The sequence below is a fragment of the Gorilla gorilla genome, chromosome 1 (assembly GCF_029281585.2).
Source record: "Gorilla gorilla gorilla isolate KB3781 chromosome 1, NHGRI_mGorGor1-v2.1_pri, whole genome shotgun sequence".
Classification (NCBI taxonomy): domain Eukaryota; kingdom Metazoa; phylum Chordata; class Mammalia; order Primates; family Hominidae; genus Gorilla; species Gorilla gorilla.
This window is the reverse complement of record NC_073224.2, coordinates 128,514,896-128,541,037: the sequence shown is the minus strand read 5'-3', so window position 1 is coordinate 128,541,037 and position 26,142 is coordinate 128,514,896. Positions and strand designations below refer to the sequence as shown.

The window sequence follows — 26,142 nt, the reverse complement described above, 5'->3', positions numbered from 1 at the left end:
GGCACTCAGTTGATTCTTACACACAGTAAAATTATTATTTAACAGTAATAATTATTGTATTTGAAGTTACTAGTCCAGACTCTTTTCTTATATCTATGGCTATAGGACTTGTTTTAGGCAGAAATGTCTAGTAATGTTTCCTGTGATAATTTAAAACAAATAGGAAGATTGGGCTGAGCTTCTTTAAACACTTGTGCAAACCAGTTTTTTTTACAGTCAGTTAAAAAGGAATAAGAATAATCATTCAAGTTAGATATTTAATATAGGATTCTGAACTCATTTTTTAAGTGTTAATATTTTAAAACTATTCCACATTATTTTATGTGTTAGGCCATACATGTTTCAAAAGGAATTTAGCATCCTGTCTAAAAAGTATTCATACCTTCAGACATCTCAGAATCTCAGAACTTGATTGTTAAGCTAAGTTATGAATCTTTTTTTTTTTTTTTTGAGATGGAGTCTCGCCCTGTCGCCCAGGCTGAGATGCAGTGGTGCAATCTCGGCTCACTGCAACCTCCTCCTCCTGGGTTTAAGCGATTCTCCTGCCCCAACCTCCCAAGTAGCTGGGATTACAGGCGCGCACCACTACGCCCAGCTAATTTTTGTATTTTTAGTAGAGACAGGGTTTCACTATGTTGGTCAAGCTGGTCTTGAGCTCTTGACCTTGTGATCTACCTGCCTCAGCCCCCCCAAAGTGCTGGGATTACAGGCGTGAGCCACTGTGCCCAGTCATGAATCATTTTTATTAGGATTACTATGTAAGTTTACTATTGGTCATCTTATTGAAACTTAACATGGCCGGGTGCAGTGGCTCACACCTGTAATCCCAGCACTTTGGGAGGCCGATGTGGGCGGATTGCTTGAGCTCAGTAGTTCGAGACCAGCCTGGGCAACATGGTGAATCCCATCTCTACTAAAAATAGAAAAAATTAGCCAGGCATGGTGGCACACGCCTGTAGTCCCAGCTACTCAGGAGGCTGAGGTGGGAGAATCACTTGAACCTGGATAAGTGAGCCAAGATTGCACCACTGCACTCCAGCCTGGGTGACAGAGGGACACTCCATCTCAAAACAAAAAACAAACAAAAAACTTAGAAGGTCCTTAATTCCAAAGTTTCTTGGTGCTAGTTCTAAAGTGGTTGAAAATTCTGCAGGTGACTGGTCAGAGTTGAATCAGAACTCCTGTGGTTGGGTTGTAGCATAGTGGCAAATTTCCAAGGTGTGCAAAGACAATTTTCCTCTCATCCCTGGGGCCACTGGAGCCACCAGCTGGCTATTGGCAATCTTATTCTTTTACTTTGGGTGTATTGTGCAAATATTTTCTATATGTGCCATGATCGGAAAAATCTTGGGAAGCTTGGCTTAGCAAATTTAAATTTCAGGGCCTTTTAAGATGGGAACTCAGTAAAGTTTCCTTGATAGAAATTTGCAATAAGATTTACTAGGAATGCTTCAAGTATTAGCTCTGTGCTGTAATTTTTATTAAAAGGATTGTGGTGTCTATTAGGATGTGGAAGCTGGATTCTTTGGCCTTGCAAAGTGTGTTATAAAAGGGAAGAACTCCTCTTCTTAAACCACAATAGAGAGCTATTTGGAATTTATTTTTGATGCTTTGTAGGTATTCATCAATCTTAGGAAAACTGAATCAAAGTAAAAATCTGTAAGGCTTTGTAGTTTATGGGGAAAATAATCACTAGATACATAAAATATTTACTTTTTTTTTAGCCTTTTTTTCCCCCCACAGAACAAATAGAGGACAGGGCTTTGCTCTGTCTTCTCACTTTCTCCCCACTCACCCCCAACCTCCAGAGTGTGTTTTCCAAGTAAAATTTTAGGCCATAGAGAAATTCGTAATTGATAGGCCAAGGTGACTGATAAAACTCTAGAGGTCAGGATTGGTAATAGTGGAGCGAGGACCAGATGGAATTTTTGTTTAATACTGTATCTGAAATTGAGGATGGGATAGATAGGAAATGACCTATCATTTCATGAGGAGATGACTTTTCTGTGATAATGGGACAGAGATGAGCTTAGATGAATGAATATATATTTTAGCACTTACCTTTTTCCATAAAACACAAATAGACTTGGTGCAAAATTACCAGTCTCACTCCATGGTATTTCTGATGAGATCGGTAAATAATAGAGACATACTTCTTTAGGAGCTAGCTGACTTTAACATATGCTGGAGTACAATTGACTTACAACTATTTGGCGTTAGAAATGATTTTTCTAGGGCTTGGTGGGGGAAAAAATACTCGTGAAATACCTGCTTGACTTAAACTTCAACATATTTTAAAGTCATTTTATTATCCCACAACTCAGAATGTCTTCAATTAAAGGTAAGAAAATAAGGTGATGGGCTACAGTGGCTTAATCAGGTGTTCAGTTAATGAAGTAGAAGAAGGATACAGATTCTAATAATTCACAGTTTTGGAGGTTCTAGACTGTTCTTAGTATGAAGTCCTGGCAGTGTATGTGGCAGAGTGAATAATGTTTCACGACCTGGTGAGTCATGTGAGGACTGTGAGTAACTTTTATCTTCTGTGTGTCCCACATAGCATATAACAGTACTATGCTAGTGATTTGCTTGACAGTTATTGAATGAATGCTAAGTTTCAAATATTTATTTGATAGTTACTTGATTACCAAGTAATCAAATAATTACTTATAGTGTTTTAGGGAGTTTTCAGAAGATATTTGTGATTAAATAAATGATTATATATGTATATTAGCATACTGTATGCATTTGTCAGTTGGGAAAGAGGGGAATATGGAGAAGTGGGGAACTGCATTCAGTTTTTATTTTATAGGCAACTAATATGGTCCTTTGGTTTTATTTTAAAATGAAACTGAGCCTTGAGCATTTTGAGCTTTCATGTCAAATGCCTTGAATGGAAGAGTAGGAATTTCATGTAAGTAGCTTACATCTGCCCTGTATGTTGGAGAATGTGATTAGATATACTTGCTTTTCTGCCCAAGGCACTATTTTTGTATTTATATTGCTTTTTGCAGGTTTACTTCTGTTAACAGGGGTCTGTGAGAAATAAGTCTTAAAATATCAATACTTCTCATTTTTCCACAGCCTTCCAAGGCTTCCATCTTTGTGCCAGTGTGTAGTTCTGGGTGCCATCTAACCCCAAAAGCAGCAGTTGGGTTTGGATGAGCTGTGTGACATTTGGCCTACACTTAGGTCTACTCACCACCCTGGTCAGGGAACCTGGAACAATCCTAAAACTCACCTACTCTAATGCAGGCCATATTTTTTAATTAAAATTGAAATTGTCACTGAGTATTGGAATAAGAAGGGACTTTGGGGTGGAGTGGGTGAGCAGGGTATTGTCTTACAGAGGAGTTGTGGGGACCGGTAAGTTTTAACTTTCATCCTTTCAATCTCTCAGTTTCAGCAAAGATCTTATAAAGAATTTTGTTGCTACCATTATTTCTTAAATTCATGAAAGAAATGTAAGAAATTGAGGTGTGTAATTTTCTTGCCCGTATTCTCTATATTAAAAAAAAATAAGAATATGGTTCTATGAATTTCTTGTGCTATTTTTGCTTTCCTTGAATTATTAAAATATGTTGCATAGAACTAATATTGTTTTCTTTTTTATTTTTATACAGGAAGGAGAGAAATATTGTTCATGTAATGTGTTACCTTTTTTTGTCTGTGTGATCTACAAGAGCATGGCTGAAATGTTACCATTTTTAACTAGTGTTTTGACTGAAGATTATTATGAAAAGTTTTACTTTTGTTAGATTCCTAATTAAAAATGCCTATACTCTTTTATAGGAGTTTCAACTTTTGCAATTTGGTAATAACAGATTTAGGTAAGTAAAAAATGAGAATCTCATACAGTTCTGAAGATCTAAGTTTGGTTGAGAATTTAATGTTTCATCACCAGTAAATTCAATTAAAGACTTTTGATTCAATTAAAGACTCAGTTCTGCCTACACCTGCAAGAACTGAGATGATCTGTACATCAACATTTCTGATGTTTCTTTGGTAGTTGCTGCTGGAGTCAGAAGTTAGGAACAAATCTAATGGCCTTTGTAACGTCCTCTGTCATTTCACGGAGGAATGACTTAGAGGAACAAAGCTTTCTGTGATTTCTTTCTTCAACAGATGGCTAATGGCACAGCATTGCAGTTAGAATCTTGTTTAAGATACTAGGAGCATGTCCTGGACTAAAAATTTCTACATAAGCTTTAGCAACAACCTTAAAGCTTCCTTTGACTTTTTTGTAGAGCTTACAGAATGTATGGCTGCCTAAGTAATAGTCTCTGAATTAATGGGTAAAAAATATATTATGAGTTTTTTATCCTCACGTATGGTGCTAGGCTATACTGGATTTGGGCTAACAAAAGCTTGTTAACTTTTTTTTGTCTCATTGACAGAAGTATTTTATATCTCATATTTTACATTACATAGGTGTGTGTGTGTGTATGAAATAAAAGTTTGAAAATAAAGTGATATACTCTTTTTTAATCTGCTCTGTGGTAGTCTATCTTTTTTCATAAAAACAATGAGATCGTGACCCAACAAATTTATTTCAGAACTCACATATATACCTGTAGCTTTTTCTTTTCAGGTAATGGTCTTCAGAAACTTGACTTGTCTTCTCGAGTATTGAACTATTTAAACATTTTATTTTAAGAAGTATACAAAGACACATAGGACATTAAACATGTTATAGTTTTGTTGCTTGTCTTTTTCATTTGAGTAAGATATTCTATGCCCTTGTATTTGTTACTTCCTTGTACTTTTGGCCCAATAGGCTTGAAAAATTCCAAGGCACTACTGGGACAGCCAATGAAGAAGGATCAAGATTGAAAAAAATGCATCAGCAAACTGTGTTTGAGCTCTGTTTTCTGTATCTCACTGTCCTGGGTACTAGCCATAGAGTAGTTGTGCAAGGTACTTCTGGTATTTGGCCTCCTTTTACTAGTCCCTATATAACAATTCTGGGCTTTACTTTATAATTCTAGCCTGCTTTCCAGGTATGAAATGTAGGCTAAGTGTTAGATAGCATGGGAAGGGGTGTGTTCATAAATGCAAATAAGAGAGTTGGTTGCATATTTATGTAAATTTTTTCTTTAGAATAAGTATGCCTTAATTGAACCTCAGCTATTGGCATATTTTTTGTTCCCAGTAATAATTTTTTTTTTTTTTGAGACGGGGTCTCACTCTGTCACCCAGGCTAGAGTGCAGTGGCATGATCAAGGCTCACTGCACTCATTCCTGGGCTCAAGCAATCCTCCTGCCTCAGCCTGCCGTGTAGCTGGGACTACAGGTATGCACCATCAAACCTGGCTGATTTTTAAAATTTTTTTGTAGAGATGGTGCCTCACTATCTTATCCAGGCTGGTCTGGAACTCCTGGACTCACACAATCCTCCCACCTTGGCCTCCCTAAGTGCTGGGATTATAGGCGTGAGCTACTATGCCAGGCCCTCTCAGTAACAATTCTTGTTATCCTTAGTTTATAGTCTCCTTCTTTTAATATTTACTTTTTCTGAGTCTTTTTTTGAGATGAAGTCTCGCTCTGTTGCCCAGGCTGGAGTGAAGTGGTGCAAAGTGAAGTTGGCTCACTGCAACCTCTGTCCCCCGGGCTCAAGCAATTCTCCTGCCTCAGCCTCCCAAGTTAGCTGGGATTATAGGCATCTGCCATTACACTCGGCTAATTTTTGTATTTTTAGTAGAGACCGGGTTTCACCATGGTGGCCAGGCTGATCTCAAACTCCTGACCTCAGGTGATCCACCCACTTGGACCTCCCAAAGTGCTGGGATTACAGGCGTGAGCCACTGTGCCTGGCCCCTTTCTCAGTCTTAAGAGGTATAAACTTAACATCATTATGAAACTTAATTTTTTAAAAAATGATAGTAGGACAAAATTAACTCCCTTCTGTCTTACTTCAGGACTAAAAGAAGCAAAAGTAAGTTTTAGGCTAAGTTCCTTTATGTGGATGATTAGAAATGTCATAGTAATTTGTATACTGAAATACATTGAGAACCTGTGGTGTGTGAGAAACTAAAGTTTAGGTCTGTTCCCTAGAAATATTTCTGTGTGAGTATTCAAGTTTGTAATAGTATTAGATTAAATATTCAGCAAGTACAGAATGTCCAATTAGGTAAAAAGTGAATGTAAAACTACAATTTGAATCTTAAAGTTAACTTACATATCAGAACTCCCCAAATGTTTACTGTACTTGTATATAATAATTTCCAACGGCCCCCAATATCCTCTCCATAGAGATGGGGCCTTTAGGCCAAGTATCCTCCCATCCTTGGTACCGACAATTTGAAGGGCCTCTTTTCAAAGAGAGATACTTAACAGATAGATAACAGGCAATCTTGGACATCCATATGGCACATCAGAAGAACAAAAGTGTCAGGCCTATACCTTTCAAGCTCTATAAAAGTGACTCATGTTTAGATACAAGATGCTAGTCGTTCATTGTTTTTTTGTTTTGTTTTGTTTTTTATTTTATAGAGACAAGGTCTGTCTGTTGCCCAGGCTGGTCTTGAACCCCTCAGCTCAAGTGATACCCCCGCCTTGGCCTCCCAGAGTGCTAGAATTACAGGCGTGAGCAATTGCTCCCAGCCTTTTTTTTTTTTTTTTTTTTTTTTAAGCATTATGGGTCTTTGAGGCTCTGAAAAAACTCTGGATTGTCTCCCCAGACAAGTAGACATAGATCCAGTGTCTGCCCTACAACTCCCAAGAATATAAGAATCTGCTTAAGGCACATCTTAAGATAATACAAGAATCTGAGCCTTCAGATTTTCCTGCATTGGTGGTGGAGTGAGTAGATACAGGAAAAGCAGAAATAATCTGTTTCTTTTAACCTGATACTGTCATTACATGTTACCATTAATCCTGGATCAGTTTTTCCCTTTTATTGCTATTGAAATTTGTTCAGAATGTGGTGAAGGTGTTACCTGCTATAGGTGGTCCAGAAAGGACAGCCATCCCAGCAAAGAAACTGGCAAGTCCCAAAAACCTGTTTACTGTAGAATTCCTACACAGATCAACCTGTAGGAATTAGAATTCAGTGTTAGCCATATTAAGGGTGAAATTCTATAGAGACCTATGCCTAAAAGGGACAAATACTATTTATATCATCTCAAGCTATGAACAGTGTGACTTCTGGGGTGAGTTGGTTGGCTTTTTGCCCCCAATATTGTGAAAGAGCTGAGGACTAATAGCGAACAGTAAATGCTAGGCAGGCAGTGTTTTCAGTTTATTAGTAAGAACACAAGTTTTTATTTTCATTTTAATTTTTTAGGTGGTTCATGGGTACTTTTTCTTCCCCAAACCTTGCTGCTTTTCTCTTATTAGGAAATAATATTTACAATATGAATTAATAGTGATATTCTTTTTGAGACAGGGTTTCACTCTGTCACCCAGAGTGGAGTGCAGTGGTGTGATCTTGGCTCACTGCAGCCTCCACCTCCCAGGCTCAAGCGATCCTCCCAGTTACTTCCAAGTAGCTGGGACCACAGGTGCGTGCCACCACACCTGGCTAATTTTTTTATTTTTTGTAGAGACGGAGTTTCACCATGTTGCCCAGGCTGGTCTCCAACTCCTGAGCTCAAGCAATCCACCTGCCTCTGCCTCCCAAAGTGCTGGGATTACAGGTGTGAGCCACCACGCCCGGCCAGACGGTGATATTCTTGACTCCCCTAAGGCTAAGTATCAACCATTGGTTTGTAAGTAATCAGATATCACAAGGAGTTAATTTCAGCTTTAGGAAGCTTGATTTTTGCCTGCACTTCATATAATATCCTGTAGCACTTAACGCTAATATTGATAGAACAGAAGTTTTCTAGGAAATCTGTTGCAGCATGTTTAGGACCGGGTTCTAAGGAGAAGCCATGAGACTCCCAGGGGTTCCCAGAACACTGAAGTGTTTGTATAAGTATTTTGGTTCCATCTGGGTCGAGGACTTTGCGTCAGTTTAGGGTAAAAATGGAGAGGAAGTATAAAACAATGGCCCTGTGAAAGTACACAGGACCAAGGCAATAACTTCAAGAGAGAAACCACACTGGTCAGGAAATCCTTTTTTCTCTTGAAGTGTTCTCAGGGATCTTTTCTTTAAGATTGTGTCTTAAAAGGAGCCAAACAAGTTTCTGGAGCTGAAGGAGACAAGTGAACACAATCCTAATCTAGGAGACTGATAAGTAAAAAGGAATCCTGCTGATCCCTTTTTTGCTTTAATTTTATTCCTGTCCCATGTGGATAGTCCTCTCACCATCCCTCCCCCCTCACACACAAGATGAGTAACTGGACAGGATATAGCTGCAGAGTTTCTAAGGTCTTTGAAATGATTTTTTAAGTTACAAAATTAATACAAAATATGTATTTTGGGGAGATTGTTACTGATACTTGCTTTTACTAAATGGTTTAACAATGTTAATGAGTGTGTCTACTCACCAGTACAGGCAGTATCAATGCCAGGTAACCACCAGCAAAGATGGCAAAGCAGATGGTGTAGGTCATAAGTAGTGGAAATGTGGTGGCTAAAGGAGCAAGCAGGTTAGTGATGCCACAGAGGATGAGGTAAGACTTGTGGTAATGATACTTCTTAATCCAGTTTTGATCAGCAACCCATCCAGAAATAATCTGACTGACCGTCTCAAGGATACCTGGAACAATATTGAAATCTTTTTATTTTCCTGGTCCCTTTGAAAAATGTGAATGCATACAGCATCATTTCCCAAGTAATATGATCTCATCCTGAGGCCAGGATATGTGAGGAAAAAAATGATTTGATTTCTGTACCAGTAAGCTCTATTATATACTTACCTATTCCAAATACATTTAATAAAATAGCAAAAAAGTCTCCGCTAGAGTAGTGTAGAAGACCCATGTAGTTAGTGTTTTTTTCTGATTGTGTTTGGAAAGCTTACGTCACTACAGTGGTAATCCCTGGTTACAGAGGACCCTGGGCACAGAAGGCCATGCAGTCTCTTCGTCTAAGAGGTCCTGCAAGTGAGAAAATGAAGTTTCTAAAAGACAAATAGACCTTCAGGTCAGTGTCTTGGGGAAGTCATATTGTAGAAGATTGGAGTATAAATAAGTCTTCTGTTAAAAAAGGAGATGGGCCGGGCGCGGTGGCTCACGCCTGTAATCCCAGCACTTTGGGAGGCCGAGGCGGGTGGATCACGAGGTCAGGAGATCGAGACCATCCTGGCTAACACGGTGAAACCCCGTCTCTACTAAAAATACTAAAAATTAGCCGGGCGTGGTGGCGGGCGCCTGTAGTCCCAGCTACTCGGGAGGCTGAGGCAGGAGAATGGCGTGAACCCAGGAGGCGGAGCTTGCAGTGAGCCGAGATCGCGCCACTGCACTCCAGCCTGGGCGACAGAGCGAGACTCTGTCTCAAAAAAAAAAAAAAAAAAAAGGAGATGTTGGGACTCATAATTGCATACGAAGTTTTAGGAATTAAGTCCTCCAAAGTTTATGCTTAATTTGAAAATATGTAGGAAGTTTGGAAATGGGAGATTGTATTTTGGACCACTGCACCTGGCCAAGTCCCTCTCTCCTAGATCAAGCATTCTGTCTTTAAACAGTTTTATGAGTAGTCAACTAAAATAGTTGTTTTTATTTATTTATTTATTTTTATTTTATTATTATTTTTTGAAACGGAGTCACGCTGCGTCACCCAGGCTGGAGTGCAGTGGTACATTCTCAGCTCACTGCAAGCTCTGCCTCCCGGGTTCATGCCATTCTCCTGCCTCAGCCTCCTGAATAGCTGCTACTACAGGCGCCCGCCACCACGCCTGGCTAATTTTTTGTATTTTTAGTAGAGATGGGGTTTCACCACGTTAGCTAGGATGGTCTTGATCTCCTGGCCTCATGATCCACCTGCCTCGGCCTCCCAAAGTGCTGGGATTACAGGCGTGAGCCACCACGCCCGGCCAGTTGTTTTTATTTTTAATTTACATTTTAACTTATTTTAAATATCAGACAATCCATAAGTGACTAGCCTTAAAAGTCATATTTATCTGTTTTACTATGAGTTCAAGGGGAAAATTCCTTAGCTACAAATAATAAAACATTATTGATTGCTTACTACAGGCCAGGCACTATTCTAAACTCTACATGCATTGCTTTTTTGGTCCTGACAATCTTATGAGGGTAGATACTATTATCCCTATATTACAGATGAGGAAATGAAGGCACCATGAAGCAAAGTAACTTGCTGAAGTTCCCACAGTTAAGAAATACAGAGCAGGAGGTCGAGCCAGGGAAGTCTTGCTCCAGAACCAATCCTTGAGCCACTGCACTGTGCTGTCTGCCTGGGGTTTTCTGTTCCTTATAGTGGCTATTGCCATTGAGCATCAGCTTTTTGAAATTTCCGCATTTATCCAATAAATAATGTCTACTGTGTCAAACACTGTTATATGAAGATGAATAAGACTTGATTTAGGGTCCACTGTCTAGTAGGGGAGCCTGTGTGCAGTGACAGAGATCTCTTCCGGGGAAATGCCCAGGTGCTCCATCTAGCCTCAAAAATTTTACTTTCTCTGGCCCTTCTACAATTCCTCTTTTGTTTTTCTTTAGCTTTTTATTAAAATGTAATAAACGTGTAAAATTAAGTTGATCTTTCCTTTTGGGTAGGAGGCTGATGTAGGCTTTCTTACCTGCTACAGAAACAAGGTAAGAGGCATCCATGATGTCAATCCCCAGTGTTTTGGCTCTGGCTACCAGGTGAAAGGTAGGGATGAAGTATGCTAACTGACTGAGGAGAAAAGACCAAGTAAATATGTAGAAGAAAGGATTTCTAAAGAGAGAAATGTCAAAGAGTTGTTTGCAGCTCCACGAAATAACCTTATCACTTTCTTCATCACTCTTTAATAACAGTCTGTTCCTGTTAGGCCCATTGTAGAACTCTTCACTCTGATTTTGTGAGACTATTAAATTTTTGCTAGGTAGTCCAGCCTTCTGCGTAGTACTGTCCTTGATGGTAGACTCTTCTGTCTCATGGCAGTGTGTTTCTGTTGCACGTGCCTCTGGACCATGTGCAGACAAACTGCTGCCTTTATCTTTAATACCAGAATTGTTCTCACTTTTGATATGGATGGGTCTTAAGAGCATACTAGAAGGCACCAAATTCAATGCGATAGCTCCAAATAATATAAGGGCACCTAAATAGGAGGGAGAGATTGAGCAATTAAAAATAGCCTTTCAATTCACAATACTGCTTTGTGTTCATAGGCTCAGAAGAGGCCCCACTGGCATAGCCCATTAATTCTTGAAAACATTACTTTGTCTCCGATTTGACTTATTAGTCATATACACTGATGTATCCATGTAATAATGTAGTGCTTTGGAGATAGAAAACCAAAAAGCTGCACCAATAGATGGGATAAAAGGAGAGATGGTGGTTATTTGTGTTAAGGGGGGTGGGGGGGCAAGTTTTTGGAGGGAGAGGAGAGTGTTTCAAATGCTAAAAAATTAAATAGAAAATTTAAATATCCTGAAGTGAGAGTACAGATTTAGGTACAGAAAAAATAGAATAAGATGAAAGAAATCATTTGGAAACAGCCTTAGAAGAGGGGACAGCTGGCCAGGTGCTATGGCTCATACCTGTAGTCCTAGCATTTTGGGAGGCTGAGGCAGGCAGATCACTTGAGCCCAGGAGTTCAGGACCAGCCTGGGCAACATGGTGAAAACCTATCTCTACAAAAAATACAAACAAATTAATTGACGTGGTGGTGTGCACCTGTAGTCCCAGTTACTTGGGAGGCTGAGGTGGGAGGATCGCTTAGCCTGGGAGGTGGAGGTTGCAGTGAGCCGGTATCATGCCACAGCACTCCAGCCTGAATGACAAAGCGAGAGAGCCTGTCTCAAAAAAAAAAAAAAAAAAAAAAAAAAAAAGCAGGGGGAGGGAGGAAGGCATGGATAGCCTTTCATCCCATGACATTTTTTAGATCTTCCTTAAAAGATGACAGATGCTAATCTTGCCTTTGGAGCTGAATAGTTGCTTGCATTCAGCATGTCCTGATCAAAGCTATGATTTGTATGGTGCTTCTAAAGATAGAATGGGCTATAGGTTCTGCTATCCTATCATGGATTTGTCAGCTGGTCCCATTCACCATGAGACTACTGAATAGTTAGGAAAGATTCAACAAAACTGCCATGTAGATAGTAATAGGCATATGAATACACACATATACATGTATTTTTTCCAGTAGTTTAGGATTATTTTAATCCAGATGTCTTAGTTACAAAGAAAATTGTGAGATGAATCATTTTTTATTCATTTGTGAAAATTTATAGTTGACATTACATAAACTATTAGGGAACATACTCTTTTTACCAAAGTATTTGTTTCTTTTTTATCTATTTCAGTGAGTCCGATGGGGGAGGAGTTTTTTTAAATGCAGATTTTTGTCTTAAAGGGAAAATGGGAAAAGTGAGGGTTTTTGATGGGGCGGGGACGGGGAGGAAGGGGGAAGCCTTATTTCCCCAGAAGTATCGCTTTTACTGCAAGGTGTTTCCAGCTGCATGGAATGCCCTCCATCTCCTCAGACATTGAGCCCTATGGTGAATTCTGAGTTGCTTGTGTGAGCTGGCAAAGCCTGCAAGTATTTCAAGATCTCTTTTGCGTATGTATTCTCCAGGGAAGAGAAGCATGTTTACTTTAGAAATTATGCTCATTTCCTCTCTTGCAATACCTTGTGAAATCGATTGCTCTGAAAGTCTTAACTTCCGTTTCTCAAAGGGAGAAAGCTGAACGCTAAATCTTGCACAGTTGATAGTAAATAAACTTAGAATGACGTACCTGTCCAGTCATACAGATCTATCAGGAATTTCGTAAAGGGTGCCAAAAGAAAAGTCAGTCCCATCCCAGAACGGGCAATAGCTGTAGAAAGAGCCAATCGTTTTTTGAAGTATTTGGTAGTTACCACAGCAGCCACTTGGTATAAGAAAGCAGAACCCAAACCTAAAAGAAAAACGTAATAGTTTAGAATCACTCTCACATTAAGTGGCTTGGTACCAGAAAAGATAATCTCCTGGATCTGAGATAATACAACTAGGCCTTTTGGACCCAGGAACAGTAGAAGGGAAGAGTCCTGTTCCATCTTCTATGGATGGATGCATATATATATATATATACACACACACACACACAGACACACACACACACACACACACACATATACATATTTTGAGACAGGGTCTCACTTTGTCACCCAGACTGGAGTGCAGTGGCACAATCTCGGCTCACAACAGCCTCAGCTTCCTGGGCTCAAGCAATCCTCCCACCTCAGCTTCCCAAATAGCTGGGACTACAGGCATGTGCCACCACTGGCCTGGCTAATTTTTGTATTTTTAGTAGAGACGGGGTTTCACCATGTTGCCCAGGCTGGTCTCGAACTGGACTCAAGCGATTCACCCACTTTGGCCTCCCAAAGTGCTAGGATTACAAGTGTGAGCCACCACTCCTGGCCTTCTATGGTCACATAATTACAATGGACTCACCAGGTAGAAGTCCCATAGTCACACAAAGAAAAGGAATACTTGTGGCCCAGCTGCTGATCAGATATCCACCAGTAACAAGGAAAGCCCCAAGAATGGAGGTAGTTTTCTCTCCAAGTATGTCACAAATAATAGCAACCAGGGGACCTTAAGAGAAGAAAGAAAGGCAATTCTTAGGTAAATAATGATCTGGCATCCCTTATCCTCTGATGGCGATTTAAATGAATGACAAGGAAAGCAAGAGGACTGTTTACTTTGAAGTATTACGTATTCTTCAAAAAAGATTTTCATATCGGGTTTCTTAATATCACTAGTCCCACACTATTTTAGTTTTTGGAAGGGGAGTTTAAAAGGAAATGTTGATTGTAAATAAGGTTTGGAGGGGAGGTGATTTGAAATGCATTATAGAACCTCCACAAAAAGATTGCATCTAGTGGTTAATGACTAGAATAAGATTGAATCACTTATCTGCTCTTCCACCCTGTTACAGCTCCAAATAAAAGGAGAAGAAATTGGTTCTATAATTTGTTTTGAGGCTGGACGCCGTGGCTCTTTAATCCCATACTTTGGGAGGCCAAGGTGGGCAGATCACCTGAGGTCTGGAGTTTGAGACCAGCCTGGCCAACATGGTGAAACCCCATCTCTACTAAAAATACAAAAATTAGCCAGGCATGGTGGCGGGCACCTGTAATCCCAGCTACTTGGGAGGCTGAAGCAGGAGAGTTGCTTGAACCTGGGAGGCAGAGGTTGCAGTGAGCCGAGATAGCACCACTGCACTCCAACCTGGGCAACAGAGTGAGACTGTGTCTCAAAAATAAATAAATAAAATTGTTTTGAATATACTTAGATAACTAGAACTTCATGGCCTAACTTCCAGGTTGAGGGCCTTACTCATTGAACCTATATTAAGGCATTAACAGACTAGAAAGGCAATGCATGAAATACTGAATCATGGCATTTAATAATTCTTCAGCTTTCTTTGTTTGAATGCTGATTCTCCCAACTTTGTTACTAAGTCAAGTGGAAGCTAAATATTGCAATTCCTTACTTTCTCAGCGTTACATATCAGTAAATGAACCTTAATTTTAGAAACTGAATTCCTATTCAGTCTTGAATAGGAATCTTGGAATTGCCCTTTGTGGTTCTTCTCCTTAGACAGCAAGCTTATTGCCAGCCTTATACCTGCACAAAAACGAAGAGATGACATGATGGATCCAATCCAACCAATTTGCTCTGAGGTGCCTTCAAACTCTTCTTGAAAGACCACAAAGAAAATTGCAAAAGTCTTGGTCATCCCCATCACAAACACATTCACCTAAATCAAAGCAGACCAGAGTACAACTCAGGTGGTAAGTGAGCCATTACAAAGGCAATTACGGCTACTAGAAGTTATGATTCCCTCAGCTTACTACTATTTACCAGTTTGCCTTATTGGTTGAGCCTCATTATACATCTTATATTTTATGGGGGAAGTCATTCCTTTTAAAGTAGCTAAGCATTTTAAATGGAAACATCTCATTTAATCCTCATTTCATGGCTTTGGAATAGGCATGCCAATGTTGTGTACCAAATAATTTATACCAAATAAACCACCCAGTGGGTTCACCTTGCCTGCTGCCTAGATACAGCTGATTTATCAAGACAGGAATTGCAATAGAGAAAGAGTTATTCCAACAGAGCCCATTGTGCAAGAGACTGGATTATTAGACCAATCAGTTTCCCCGAGCTTTTGGGGATCAGAGTTTTTAAGGATAATTTGGTGGGTGGGGGGCCAATGAGTTGGGAGTGCTGATTGGTTGGGTCAGAGATGAAATTCTATCAAAGCTGCCGTTTTGCGCTGAGTCACTTCTGGGTGGAAGGGTGGAGGGGGACCCACAACCAGATGAGCCAGTTTATTAATCTGGGTGGTGCCAGCTGATCCATCAAATGCAGGGTCTGCAGATTATCTCAAGCACTGATCTTAGGTTTCACAATAGTGATGTTATCCCCCGAGCAATTTGGGGAGGGTCAGTCTTGTGGCCTCCAGCTGTATGACTCCTAAACCATAATTTCTAATCTTATGGCTAATGTGTTAGTCCTACAAAGGCAATCTAGTCCCCAGGCAGGAAGGAAGTGGTTTTTTTTTTTTGGAAAGGGCTGTTAAAAGGAGGTTTGTTTTTTTTTTTTTTTTGGAAAGGGCTGTTAGTTTCTCTTTCAAAGTTAAGCTATCAACTAAGTTTCCCCCAAAGTTAGTTCAGCCTACGCATGGGAATGAACAAGGACAGCTTGGAAGTTAGAAGCAAGATGGAGTTGGTTAGGTCAGATCTCTGTCACTGTAATAATTTTATCAGTTATAACTTTGCAACAGCAGTTCCAAGATCAGGAAATTGAAGTTTGGAGAGGTAAAAAGTTGCTTAAAATAGGGGTACTGGAACTGAGATTTGAACCCAGATTAGACTGACTCTAGACCTGGCACTCTTTTACTGCCCTCAGTAGCATCTGTTAAAGACAGCTAATTCCAGTTACCTTTGTGGGAGAAAAGTGTTTGTCCAAAAGAGGAATAATTATTCCTGTCAGTTCTTAGATTAGTTTAGATTTAACTCTGCTGCTGAGCTGAGTACCTTCCTTCACTTGATATATAAATAGGTTGACCATAAAATGTATCATCCAAATTGAGACACTCAAGAGTGAAAAGGGGTGCTTAATTTTGGATTAACTGGGATTTGTGGCCATCTTAAGGTGAGGCCAGGTGCCCCATCCTTTTCTTTCTGCCCCACCTAATCTTCCTTACCTGTACTCCACTAGAATTGCTGCTTTGGAGATGAGGTTTTCTTTCTGTGGAGTATTAACTTTTATTTCTCAGAATTCTAGTTAGCCGGGGGGCTGTTAAGTGCTATTCCTTCTTTCCGTTTTTAAGTAACAGTCATGCTTTATCCCACAGGGGTCTAGAGGGGAACCTAGCCAGGGTTTGCATTCACTCTTAAAGCCCAGGTGTACTCTCTGTCTCCAGGGGTTTCGTAGCGTTGGCTTTTCAAGGCCACTTCTGCTTTCAACCTGGCCATGCATTGCTTATGAACCACAAAACCAGCTGGGCATGGAGGCTCCTGCCTATAATCCTAGTACTTTGGGAGGCCGAGGTGGGTGGATCGCTTGAGCCCAGGAGTTCAAGACCAGCCTGGGCAACATGGCGAAACCCCGTCTCTACAAAAAGTACAAAAAATTAGCTGGGCGTAGTGGTATAACACCTGTAGTCCCAGCTACCTGGAAGGGTGAGGTGGGAGGATCACCTGAACCTGGGAGGTCGAGGGTACAGTGAGTTGCGATCACACTACTGAACTCCAGCCTGGGCGACAGTGAGACCTTGTCTCAAAATTAATAATAATAAAAGAACCACAAAGCCTTAGGTTCCCCTTCATTAATTCCACTTTCTCGGCCCACCTGTTACAGTTCTATACTCATCTCGCTTGATACCTGCTCCCTGGACAATCATTTACTGTCAAGGTTTTAATTACCACCTGCATACTTATGGTGGTGTAGCTGAACAGGGTTCTGCAATCAGTCTGCCTTAACGTGCATCCAGGCTGTTCTTCCTACTGGGGCGTGACCTTGGGCAAACAACTTCGCACGTCACATGGGTTAAGCTTCCGCTTTTATGATGGGGGAGGTGGCATTGGGGATGAAAATATTACCTAGCTCATAAGACTGTGAAGATTAATTGAGAAAATTCTGATAAAGTACTTAATATTTGGCACTTAACACTCAAACAATTAACTGTGGTTTCCATTCTGCTTTCCCGAGAGCTTCAGACTCCTAATTGTCTACCATATCTTTATAACTTCTGGTCAACTTGTCCAAACATAAACTCACATTTCCCTTATCCTATGCCTACTCTTTTCAGTTTTTTCTATTGGTACCATCCACCCATTCATTTGAGTGACAGATGTGCTTTCTCTTAGACACCTCCCTCTCTCAGCCCCTGCTTTTAAATAATGGTCAAGACCTGCCCCCTTCTTTTCACCCCATCACTACTGGCGATGCTCAGAAATTGCAAAAGTGGTAGTGGTGAGGAAGAAGTCTCTTAATATACTTTTTCCCATTCTGATTTGATAAAAGGAACAAAACTTATTTAGCATGAACAGTGCTGTAAACGCCAGGACTGTATATTCAAAAGTTAAAAAGACGTTTTATCAGGCCCCCATTGAGGCAATTTATAACCATAATTTTCATCTAAGGCACTTCTGTCAGGCTAGAAATTAGGTTAGAAAATATACACAGATCTCAAATGACTTAGACTTTCTTCTCTCAGTTCATAATAATGTGATGATTGTGTCCTTTCATGAGCAAGGAATAATACAGTGCATCATTCTGTAAAGTAAACTTCCTTTTGTTCTATGGACGTGGGTTCTGTGCTGGTGTCTAGAGGATGTTGACCTCTATATTCTTAGCTACCTAAATTTAGCTAGCTACTGGTCCCCCAGTTCAGAGCTTTTCATCTCTGGTCTGTCCTTGGTGTCTGCGTGTAGCAGCAGTGAATGGTTAGGACTTGTCTCTAATAACTGGGTCCGTGTCCACTATGTATCAAGAAGACCAAGGGCAGAGCCTTTGCACCTACCATGCTTCCCGTCCCTTAACTTGAAGTCTTCCAACTTTGTTTCAGTTTTGACTCAAAGATATTAAAAATCTCTCCCAAGGTCTAGGTTTTTCCTTAGTTAATTTAGCAGACTACATAAATCTGCATTATTCTACATAATCCCATGTCTTAGACCAAGCTTGGTGGGTTTTAGTTCTGTTACCAGAGTCCACATCATACATTGTAAATGGCTTACTCCAAAATAAAGCAAAAACCCTAGAACTTCTCCAGTCCCCTCATTTTCTTTTTGTTTTTAAGAGCAGTTAATTGGGTTGAACCTGGCAGGAACACCTTAAGCAGGCCTTCCCCCACACCCCACCTCCAATAAGAGCTTCCTCACTAGATCGTTTTAATTATTGTCTGGGAAAGGAGTTGGATCAGCCTCAGTGACTTATTTTCAATACAGGCACCAGGCTTTGTCAGAGTTAGTTTTATCTAATAACAACTTCTTATCCTGCGTCCTTTTCTAGTATCACCCTAGCTCCTCCTGACCTTCACAGGCAAACTTCTGTAAAAAATAGTCTATTAGGTATCTCCACTTTCTGTCATTCTGCTACTCCACTGAAAACTAAAGTTCACTACCTTTGGCCCCCACTGCTCCACTGTACTAGCTCTTATCAAGGTTATTAGATTTCTTTGTTGCTAAACCAATAGAGTCTTGTTATTTCTCTCCTATTTGACCTCTCAGTAGCATCTGCTCGTCACATTTCTCTGAAATGCAAATCTATCACATCCCTGCTTAATTTTTCTCATTAGCTTGTCATAGCCTCAAGAGCCATTCTCATCTCTTCAGTTTCATCAGCTATCCCCTTCATCCTTATTTGTTTATTCATAAATGTGTGCAGCTGTCAATTCATCCATCCATCTATCCATCCACCAACAGTATTTTACTGAGTGCCTACTATGTTCCAGGCTGTATACTGGCACTGGGCTTACGGTAATGAGCATATACTCATGAGCAATGCAGACATAGACCCTGCCCCCATGGAACATTCAGTCTAGTAAGACGGACTGAATACAGAAAACAGTCATACAAATATATAAAGTGTGGTAAGTTGGTTAGAATGAATCTCTCTCTCTCTTTTTTTTTAAATAGGAAGCTCCCAAAGAACATTGTTATTTTTCACTTACTAGGAGCTCATCTGTTATAGAAAAGAACAGTTGTAAGTCATACAGAAACAAAAGCACAGTCATTCAAGTATCCACATTACAACTGTGGGGGATTAGCCCCTGAATTTATTGTTAACATTTTGAGGACCCAGTGCATTTTTTGTGCTTAGTAAGCAGTATCACACCCTAAAAGTGGGACAGTGTTTATTAATCTGGTTATTAGATGGTTTTTCCTATCAGCAACTAAATTGATCAAAAACCATTCTATCCTCAGAGGATAATGTAGAAAAAGTCAGGGTGGTTACTGGGGAGAAAGGCAGGAGAATTAGAGATCCTCACCAACAGTGCCTATTCTGCAAAGCCTATGATTTAGGGAGGTGGCCCAGCCCCAGGAAGGGCTCTCAGACTTAGGGCATCCTTTAGTTTCCCTATTAGTAACATTTCTAGGGGGAAAATGAGATTCCCCTAAAATAACATATTCTAGGGGGAAAATGAGATTGTTTAGTACTGAAGCTAATGTTTAGCAAGTACTACTATTATGTGTTAGGAGTTTTGTATTACATAAATCCTGGCTGGGGACCTCTGCCCCTATCTTGTCTAGCACTAGGGAGGAGGCCTGATGTTTTCCCACCATCCTATTTGTAGAGTTCTTAGTTATCTGCATGTGAACTATAGTATTATTAGAAGGCACCAAGACCTGTGCTACCTTTCCCCGTGAGCTGCTTACTGTAGGGCTGAGTAGGGGGGAAGTGTCGGCAAGAAAAGGGTGTTGTTTTTTTTTTTGAGTGCATCTCAAAGTTAATAGAACTCTGGAAACATTTAAGAATTGTGCAGCTGGTGCCACTCTCTGGAGAGCTGTGTGGGGCATAGCTGGGGTTCACCAACATTCTGGAATGGGCATGCTGATGATGCAGATCACCACTGTCACACCTCAACCCCTGGGAGGGTGAGGGAAAGAAGTTAATTTAAAAAATGGAATGCCTCGTCTAGTTGCTTATGGGTAAAGGAGAAGAATCAGGCTCCCCCTTCAAAATCCTTGTCCTCCCTTTCCAAACACATCGGAAATATAGATAGCATAAACTATAGTTAGTGGGGATGGATTGGGAAGTAGACAGCAGGCCAAACAGAGGAAATGTCCCCACCCCTTATCAGTGGAAGGGGCTGTGCTCACAGTGTTCTATCTATGCTGGGCTGAACTGGGGAGATCACCCCCAGAGCACTTTTTAGCACCTCCCAGTGCTACTTTTGGGATGGTTAAACGTATGATTGTCCCCAAACCCTAATTGCCATGCAGCCAGTACAGAACTGCTGATTGTGACTGAGCATTCTCAGGTTTAAGAGATGATAGGAAGAGTAGATGACTGGATTCAGGAACACTTCTGTTTGTTTGTTTTGAGAGAGTCTCTAGTGGTTGCCTAGGCTGCAGTGCAGTGGCACGATCTTGGCTCACTTCAATCTCCACCTCCTGATTTCAAGCAATTCTCCTGCCTCAGCCTCCCAAGTAGCTGGGACTACAGGTGCATGCCACTGCACTCAGCTAATTTTTGTATTTTTGTAGTGATCGGGTTTCACCATGTTAGCTAGGCTGGTCTCGAACTCCTGACTTCAAGTGATCCGCACACCTAGGCCTCCCAAAGTGCTGGGATTATAGGCGTGAGCCCCCACACCCAGCCCAGGAACATTTCTGCTTTTGCTCTAGGGGCATTTTCAACTTTCTCCTGGGTTCGGCATGGGCCTCTGACTTTAGCAGTATTTGGCAGCTCCTGGCCTTATTCCTGCCCACCCCTCCACTCAGATGCCAAAGATTTCCTAAGTGATCCTATTCGTAGGCAGCTCTGAGCCTTCCCAGAAAGCCTGCTTTTAGGCAATAGGAAGGGGGAAAAAAGCGAATTCTTACCAGGAAAAAATGAATCACAATCATCCATCCCCATCCTCCATCCAGGGTTTTAGTGTAAGGTTGGACCTTCCCCTCCCTCTTCAGCATGATGCCTCTTCTATTTTAAATGCAGAAGATCCCTGTGATAAATCCAAGACAGTTGATTCAGTGGACCAGAAACTAATCTAAACTTTTAAACTTTTTATCTGAAAGGGAATGTTCATACATTGTTGGTGGGAATGCAAATTAGTTCAGCCACTGTACAACGCAGTTTGGAGATTTCTGAAAGAACCAAAAATTGAACTACCATTTGACCCAGTAATCCCATTCCTGGGTATATACCCAAAGGAAGATAAATTGTTCTACCAAAAAGCCACATGCACTTTTATGTTCACTGCAGCATTATTCACAATAGCAAAGACATGGAATCAACCTACGTGCTCATCAACAGTGGGTTGGATAAAGAAAATGTGATACATAGACACCATGGAATACTACACAGCCACCATAAAAAAGAACAAAATCATATCCTTTCCAGCAATATGGATGCAGCTGGAGACCATTATCTTGAGCAAATTGATGCAGAAACAACCAAATACTGCATGTTCTCACTTATAAGTGGGAGCTAAAAATTGGGTACATATGGACATAAAGAGGGGAACCACAGACACTGGGGACTACAAGATAGGGAGGGAGGAGGGTTGAAAAACTCCCTATTGGATGCTATGCTCACTATCTGGGTGAGGGGTTCAATTATACTCCAAATCTCAGCATCACACAATATGCCTTTGTAACAAACCTACACATGTACCCCCTGAATCTAAAATAAAAGTTGAAATTTAATACAAAACAGAAGAAAAAACCTTTTTCCCTGTGATATAAAACCACTTGTAATTTTTTTTTTAACCCCTCAAGTTACAGATGAAGTCTGCCTGATGCAACTAAGGACTTAGTTACCTGGAAGGCCTGATCTCAGTGACTGTGGGGTGGCCACTCCTAGAACTGTACTCAGTGTCCCTCCCCCCAGGTCTGCAAGCCAGTTTCTTGGAGAAGCTGTGCGTCACCCTGCTGGTCCTCCGGGTGAACTCTTAAGAGAAATAGAAAGGGAAGGCGAGCCTTGAGTTTAGGAATTCTCCTTAGAAAACACTTGCTAAATGTAAATATTTTTGGAGCTAAACAGACATGACAATGAAATGCGATACCCGCTTATTGAATATATCCTAGATCAGAAAAAAAAAGTTCTAAAAGACAGTTTGTGGGGACAATTGGGGAAATTTGAATATGGACTGTATAATACAGAATACTGTACCAAGGTTAACCTCTTGGAACCTCTTCCACAAGAGAATATTCTTAGGAGATACATGCTAAAGTATTCAGGAGTAACATGACACTATGCTACCTTCTCCCAATCGGTTCCGTAAAATAAACAAGTATATGTAAAGAATGATAGCAAAAAGAAAATGTAAATGTTCTGAGGAAGAGGGAACAGTACTCATTATTTCCCCTGTCGGGTCGAAGGCTGAATGTTTCTAACTGGAAAGGAAAGTCAGCTGGCAGGGTATGCGGAATGGCCATCTGGTGAGCAGGCTGGGTGGGGAGAGATGCCAGTCGTTGTTAGAAAACCAACCCAGCACACAGTCCCATTCCCATCTTACCTTTGATGTGGTGTTCAGCAAAGAAATCCTCCACAGATGGGGCAATTAAGGAAGAAAAATAAATTACACCGTTTTCTGGAATGTTACTCTTTTTCTAAGGCATTTCATTTTGCTGCATTGTGATAACAAGTGAGCATTGTAAGAGCCAAGGAGGGCTCAGACGATTTAGGCCCTCCTGCTAGTGGACTTTACTTCCTGAGGGGAGGAGGAAAGACTGTGATTTGATGTCATCTCAGGCCCTCCCTCCACCCACAGTCACTCAGAAGGTAGAATTTTTTGCCGCAGGCTCAAAAGCAAGCATGAAGTAAACTAAGTGGAAAGTCCTTTTGGCGACTATGCTCAGGGCAGGGGGATGGGGCTCCAGAGCTCTTATACACTTGTCTTCAAATTTCCTCAGGGAACTTCTCACAACATGCTTATTTTACAGGAGACTATAAAACTCCTGGATGGGTGGCGAGAGAGGCATTTCCTGGGCCACAAACGGTAATCTTCAGTAAGCTCAACCCACTCGTGTGGCCTTTTGTATATTGACTAAAGATTCTGGTTACTAATTTGGGGTTTCAGACCCCATTTTAATTGCATTTTTGAGATCTGATTACCTCAACCACCTCCTGCAAAAGACGTATGCTCGTAGTAATTTTAATGAGATTGTTTTTTATTATATTTTGGAAATGGTTAAGGCTGAGACCCCTAGAAAATTACTGGGATAATTCAACTTTCTCTTCCCATTTCCTCCCTCTACCCTCCACATAAAACAAAACAAAACAAACAAGTCAAATGGGAAATTGTCTTTCGTCTCCCACACCAATATTCCAGATTTTAAACCAGAGTATATTTTAGACGAAAGGATGTGTTTTTAGTTTTATCTGGAAAATCTGCACATATTTATGCAGGTTCCTTTTTAAGAAGCAAGAGCCTTCTCAGATTCTTAAAATCAAACTCTGTAATACTTTTTGATTAAAGTGCTTGCAGAAGGACAGCTTAGTGGTTTGGGAGGGTGCCCTGTAAGTGTAAGCATGGAAGGATTATGCAGTTACATGATGCTGGTGGCAAGGATCAAATAAACATTCAATGGAAGGAGAAAACCCAAAGAGAGAAGGCAAATAAATGCTTTTCAGAGAGCTGTTTGTAATTATGAATACACTCTAGACAACTTTTTTTTTTTTTTTTTTTTTTTTTTTGAGACAGAGTCTCACTCTGTCGCTCAGGCTGGAGTGCAGTGGTGCAATTTCGGTTCACTGCAACCTCTGCCTCCCGTGTTCAAGTGATTCTCCTGCCTTAGTCTCCCAAGTACCTGGGACTACAGGCACATACCACCACGCCCAGCTAATTTTTTGTATTTTAGTAGAAATGGGGTTTCACCGTGTTGCCCGGGCTGGTCTCAAACTCCTGAGCTCAGGCAATCCGCCTGCCTTAGCCTGCCAAAGTGCTGGGATTACAGACGTAAGCCACCGTGGCCAGCCTGAAAACATTTTTCAGTAAACAAGACTGATTTATTTATTTTTTTGGTGGCACGCTTGTTGCTCTTTTAAAGCAGGGCAATCTGATTTCTTTTTTTCTTGAGACAGGGTCTGCTCTATTGCCCAGGCTGGAGTCAGTGGCATAATCATGGCTTACTGCAGCCTTGACTTCCCCAGCTCAAGCAATCCTCCTACCTCAGCCTCCTGAGTAGCTGGGACTACAGGCATGTGCCACCATGCTCAGCTAATTAATTTTTTTTTTTTTTTTTAAGAGATGGGGGTTTCACTCTGTTGCCCAGGCTGTTTGCAATCTCCTGGGCTCAAGCGATCCTCCCATCCTGACCTCCCAAAGTATTAGGATTACAGGCATAAACCACTGTAAGGAGCCAGCTATCCATAATTCTAATCACAGGATGAAATGATGCTAGGCTATATATATTTTTTTCTTACACACACACACACACAGAGGAATATATATATACACACATATACATATAGGAACATATACAACTGGGAACTTAGATTTCAGGAGGGTTCCTACCATTCCTTAAATGATAATAGTGAATCATTGTGCCTAACCTATGTAAACAATACATATATATGTGTGTATATATATTCCTATTCATCTTTGTCTTATAATAGGCTTTATATTGATAGAGAACTCTGATGCTAATGCCTGGGGTCAGATTTGAAATGCAGCAGAACAGCAAGTCATTCATAGAGGCCAAGAGGGCAGCAAAGTAATCAGAGATGAACTTCAAACATATGTTTCATAGAGGCACATGAACAGAAATGCAGGCTTGGTGATAATCTCAATTTTGTCATTTTTTCAGCCTGTAGACTCTGGGCAATTTACTCTCTTTGAGTCTGTTTCTAAAACTCTAAAGCGTAGCTAATATTTTGCAAGGTTGTTGTGAGGATTAACAATATATAATGTAAGATGACTGCACATTGGACCTACTATTGGTACTTTTCATGAAAAATAATTTTTGTTAGTCAAATGAGGCCTAATAGCAAGAAGAAAGAATTCTTAAGCCACCTTTGGGATATTAGTTAACATTTTGGCATCTGTACCCAATTGTCTTAATAAAGCTTGTAGGGTCTTTAACGAAACATAAACAATTCCCTCAACTTCTAACCTTTTAACTCTTGGCCCTAAAGCTATTCAGCAAGAATGCAGCATGATTTGGCAATCACCACTATTACCCTCATCCTATTGTCAAACATAGCCAGCCCAGGAATAATTTTTAACACTTATGGATTTAGACTTTAATAAGCTTTACCAACTAGAATTAAGATACTTTATTTTTAGTTGACTCTCTCCTTGCCCTCATTCAATCCTTGTTCACAAAGGAGTTAACATTGCTGGCCTGAGATTCCTATTCTTTGAAAGGCCTCTGGCTGGCAACTGGGAACTTAGATTTCAGGAGGGTTCCTACCATTCCTTAAATGATAATAGTGAATCATTGTGCTTAAACTATGTAAACAATACAATTTTTATGCTGAACATTTGCTTTTTTTTCGGGAGCTTGGAATTTTGATATGTGCTAGGCAGAGAGGGTACTTTGGTGACCCAGCCCCCTTGGGCACTGAGTCTCTACTAAGCTTTCTGGATTGGCAACATTTCACACATGTTATTACAACTCATTGCTGGAGGAATTAACTGCATCCTGTGTATCTTCACTGATAGAAGAATTCTTGCAAGCTTCTGCCTGGTTTCTTCTGGACTTTGCCCCATCCTCCTTTTGCCTTTGTTGAGTCAGCTTTGTATCCTTTCACTTTAATAAACCATGTAAGTACAACAACTAAATGCTCAGTCCTGTGAGTCATCCTAGTGAATTATCAAACCTGAGGGGTTGAATGAGTCTGGGTTCTCGAGAAAGAATAGAATATTCTCCAGAGCAAGAACCAGTCATGGGGGAGGAGATATTGAGGTTGATTTAC

At 40.6% G+C, this 26,142-nt stretch overlaps 1 protein-coding gene across 1 annotated transcript in view; it reads right to left on the bottom strand.

Moving 5' to 3' along the window:
• The window catches only part of SLC16A4 (solute carrier family 16 member 4), a 28,684-nt gene extending 5,668 nt beyond the window's left edge, over positions 1 to 23,016 (bottom strand). The window contains 8 exon segments of the mRNA XM_004026304.5: positions 6,939 to 7,032; positions 8,434 to 8,645; positions 10,647 to 11,150; positions 12,791 to 12,952; positions 13,492 to 13,635; positions 14,671 to 14,803; positions 21,105 to 21,223; positions 22,739 to 23,016. Of these exon segments, the coding sequence (XP_004026353.2) occupies positions 6,939 to 7,032; positions 8,434 to 8,645; positions 10,647 to 11,150; positions 12,791 to 12,952; positions 13,492 to 13,635; positions 14,671 to 14,803; positions 21,105 to 21,191 (1,336 nt within the window). The 5' untranslated portion in view covers positions 21,192 to 21,223; positions 22,739 to 23,016.
• Between the last annotated feature and the right edge of the window lie 3,126 nt (positions 23,017 to 26,142).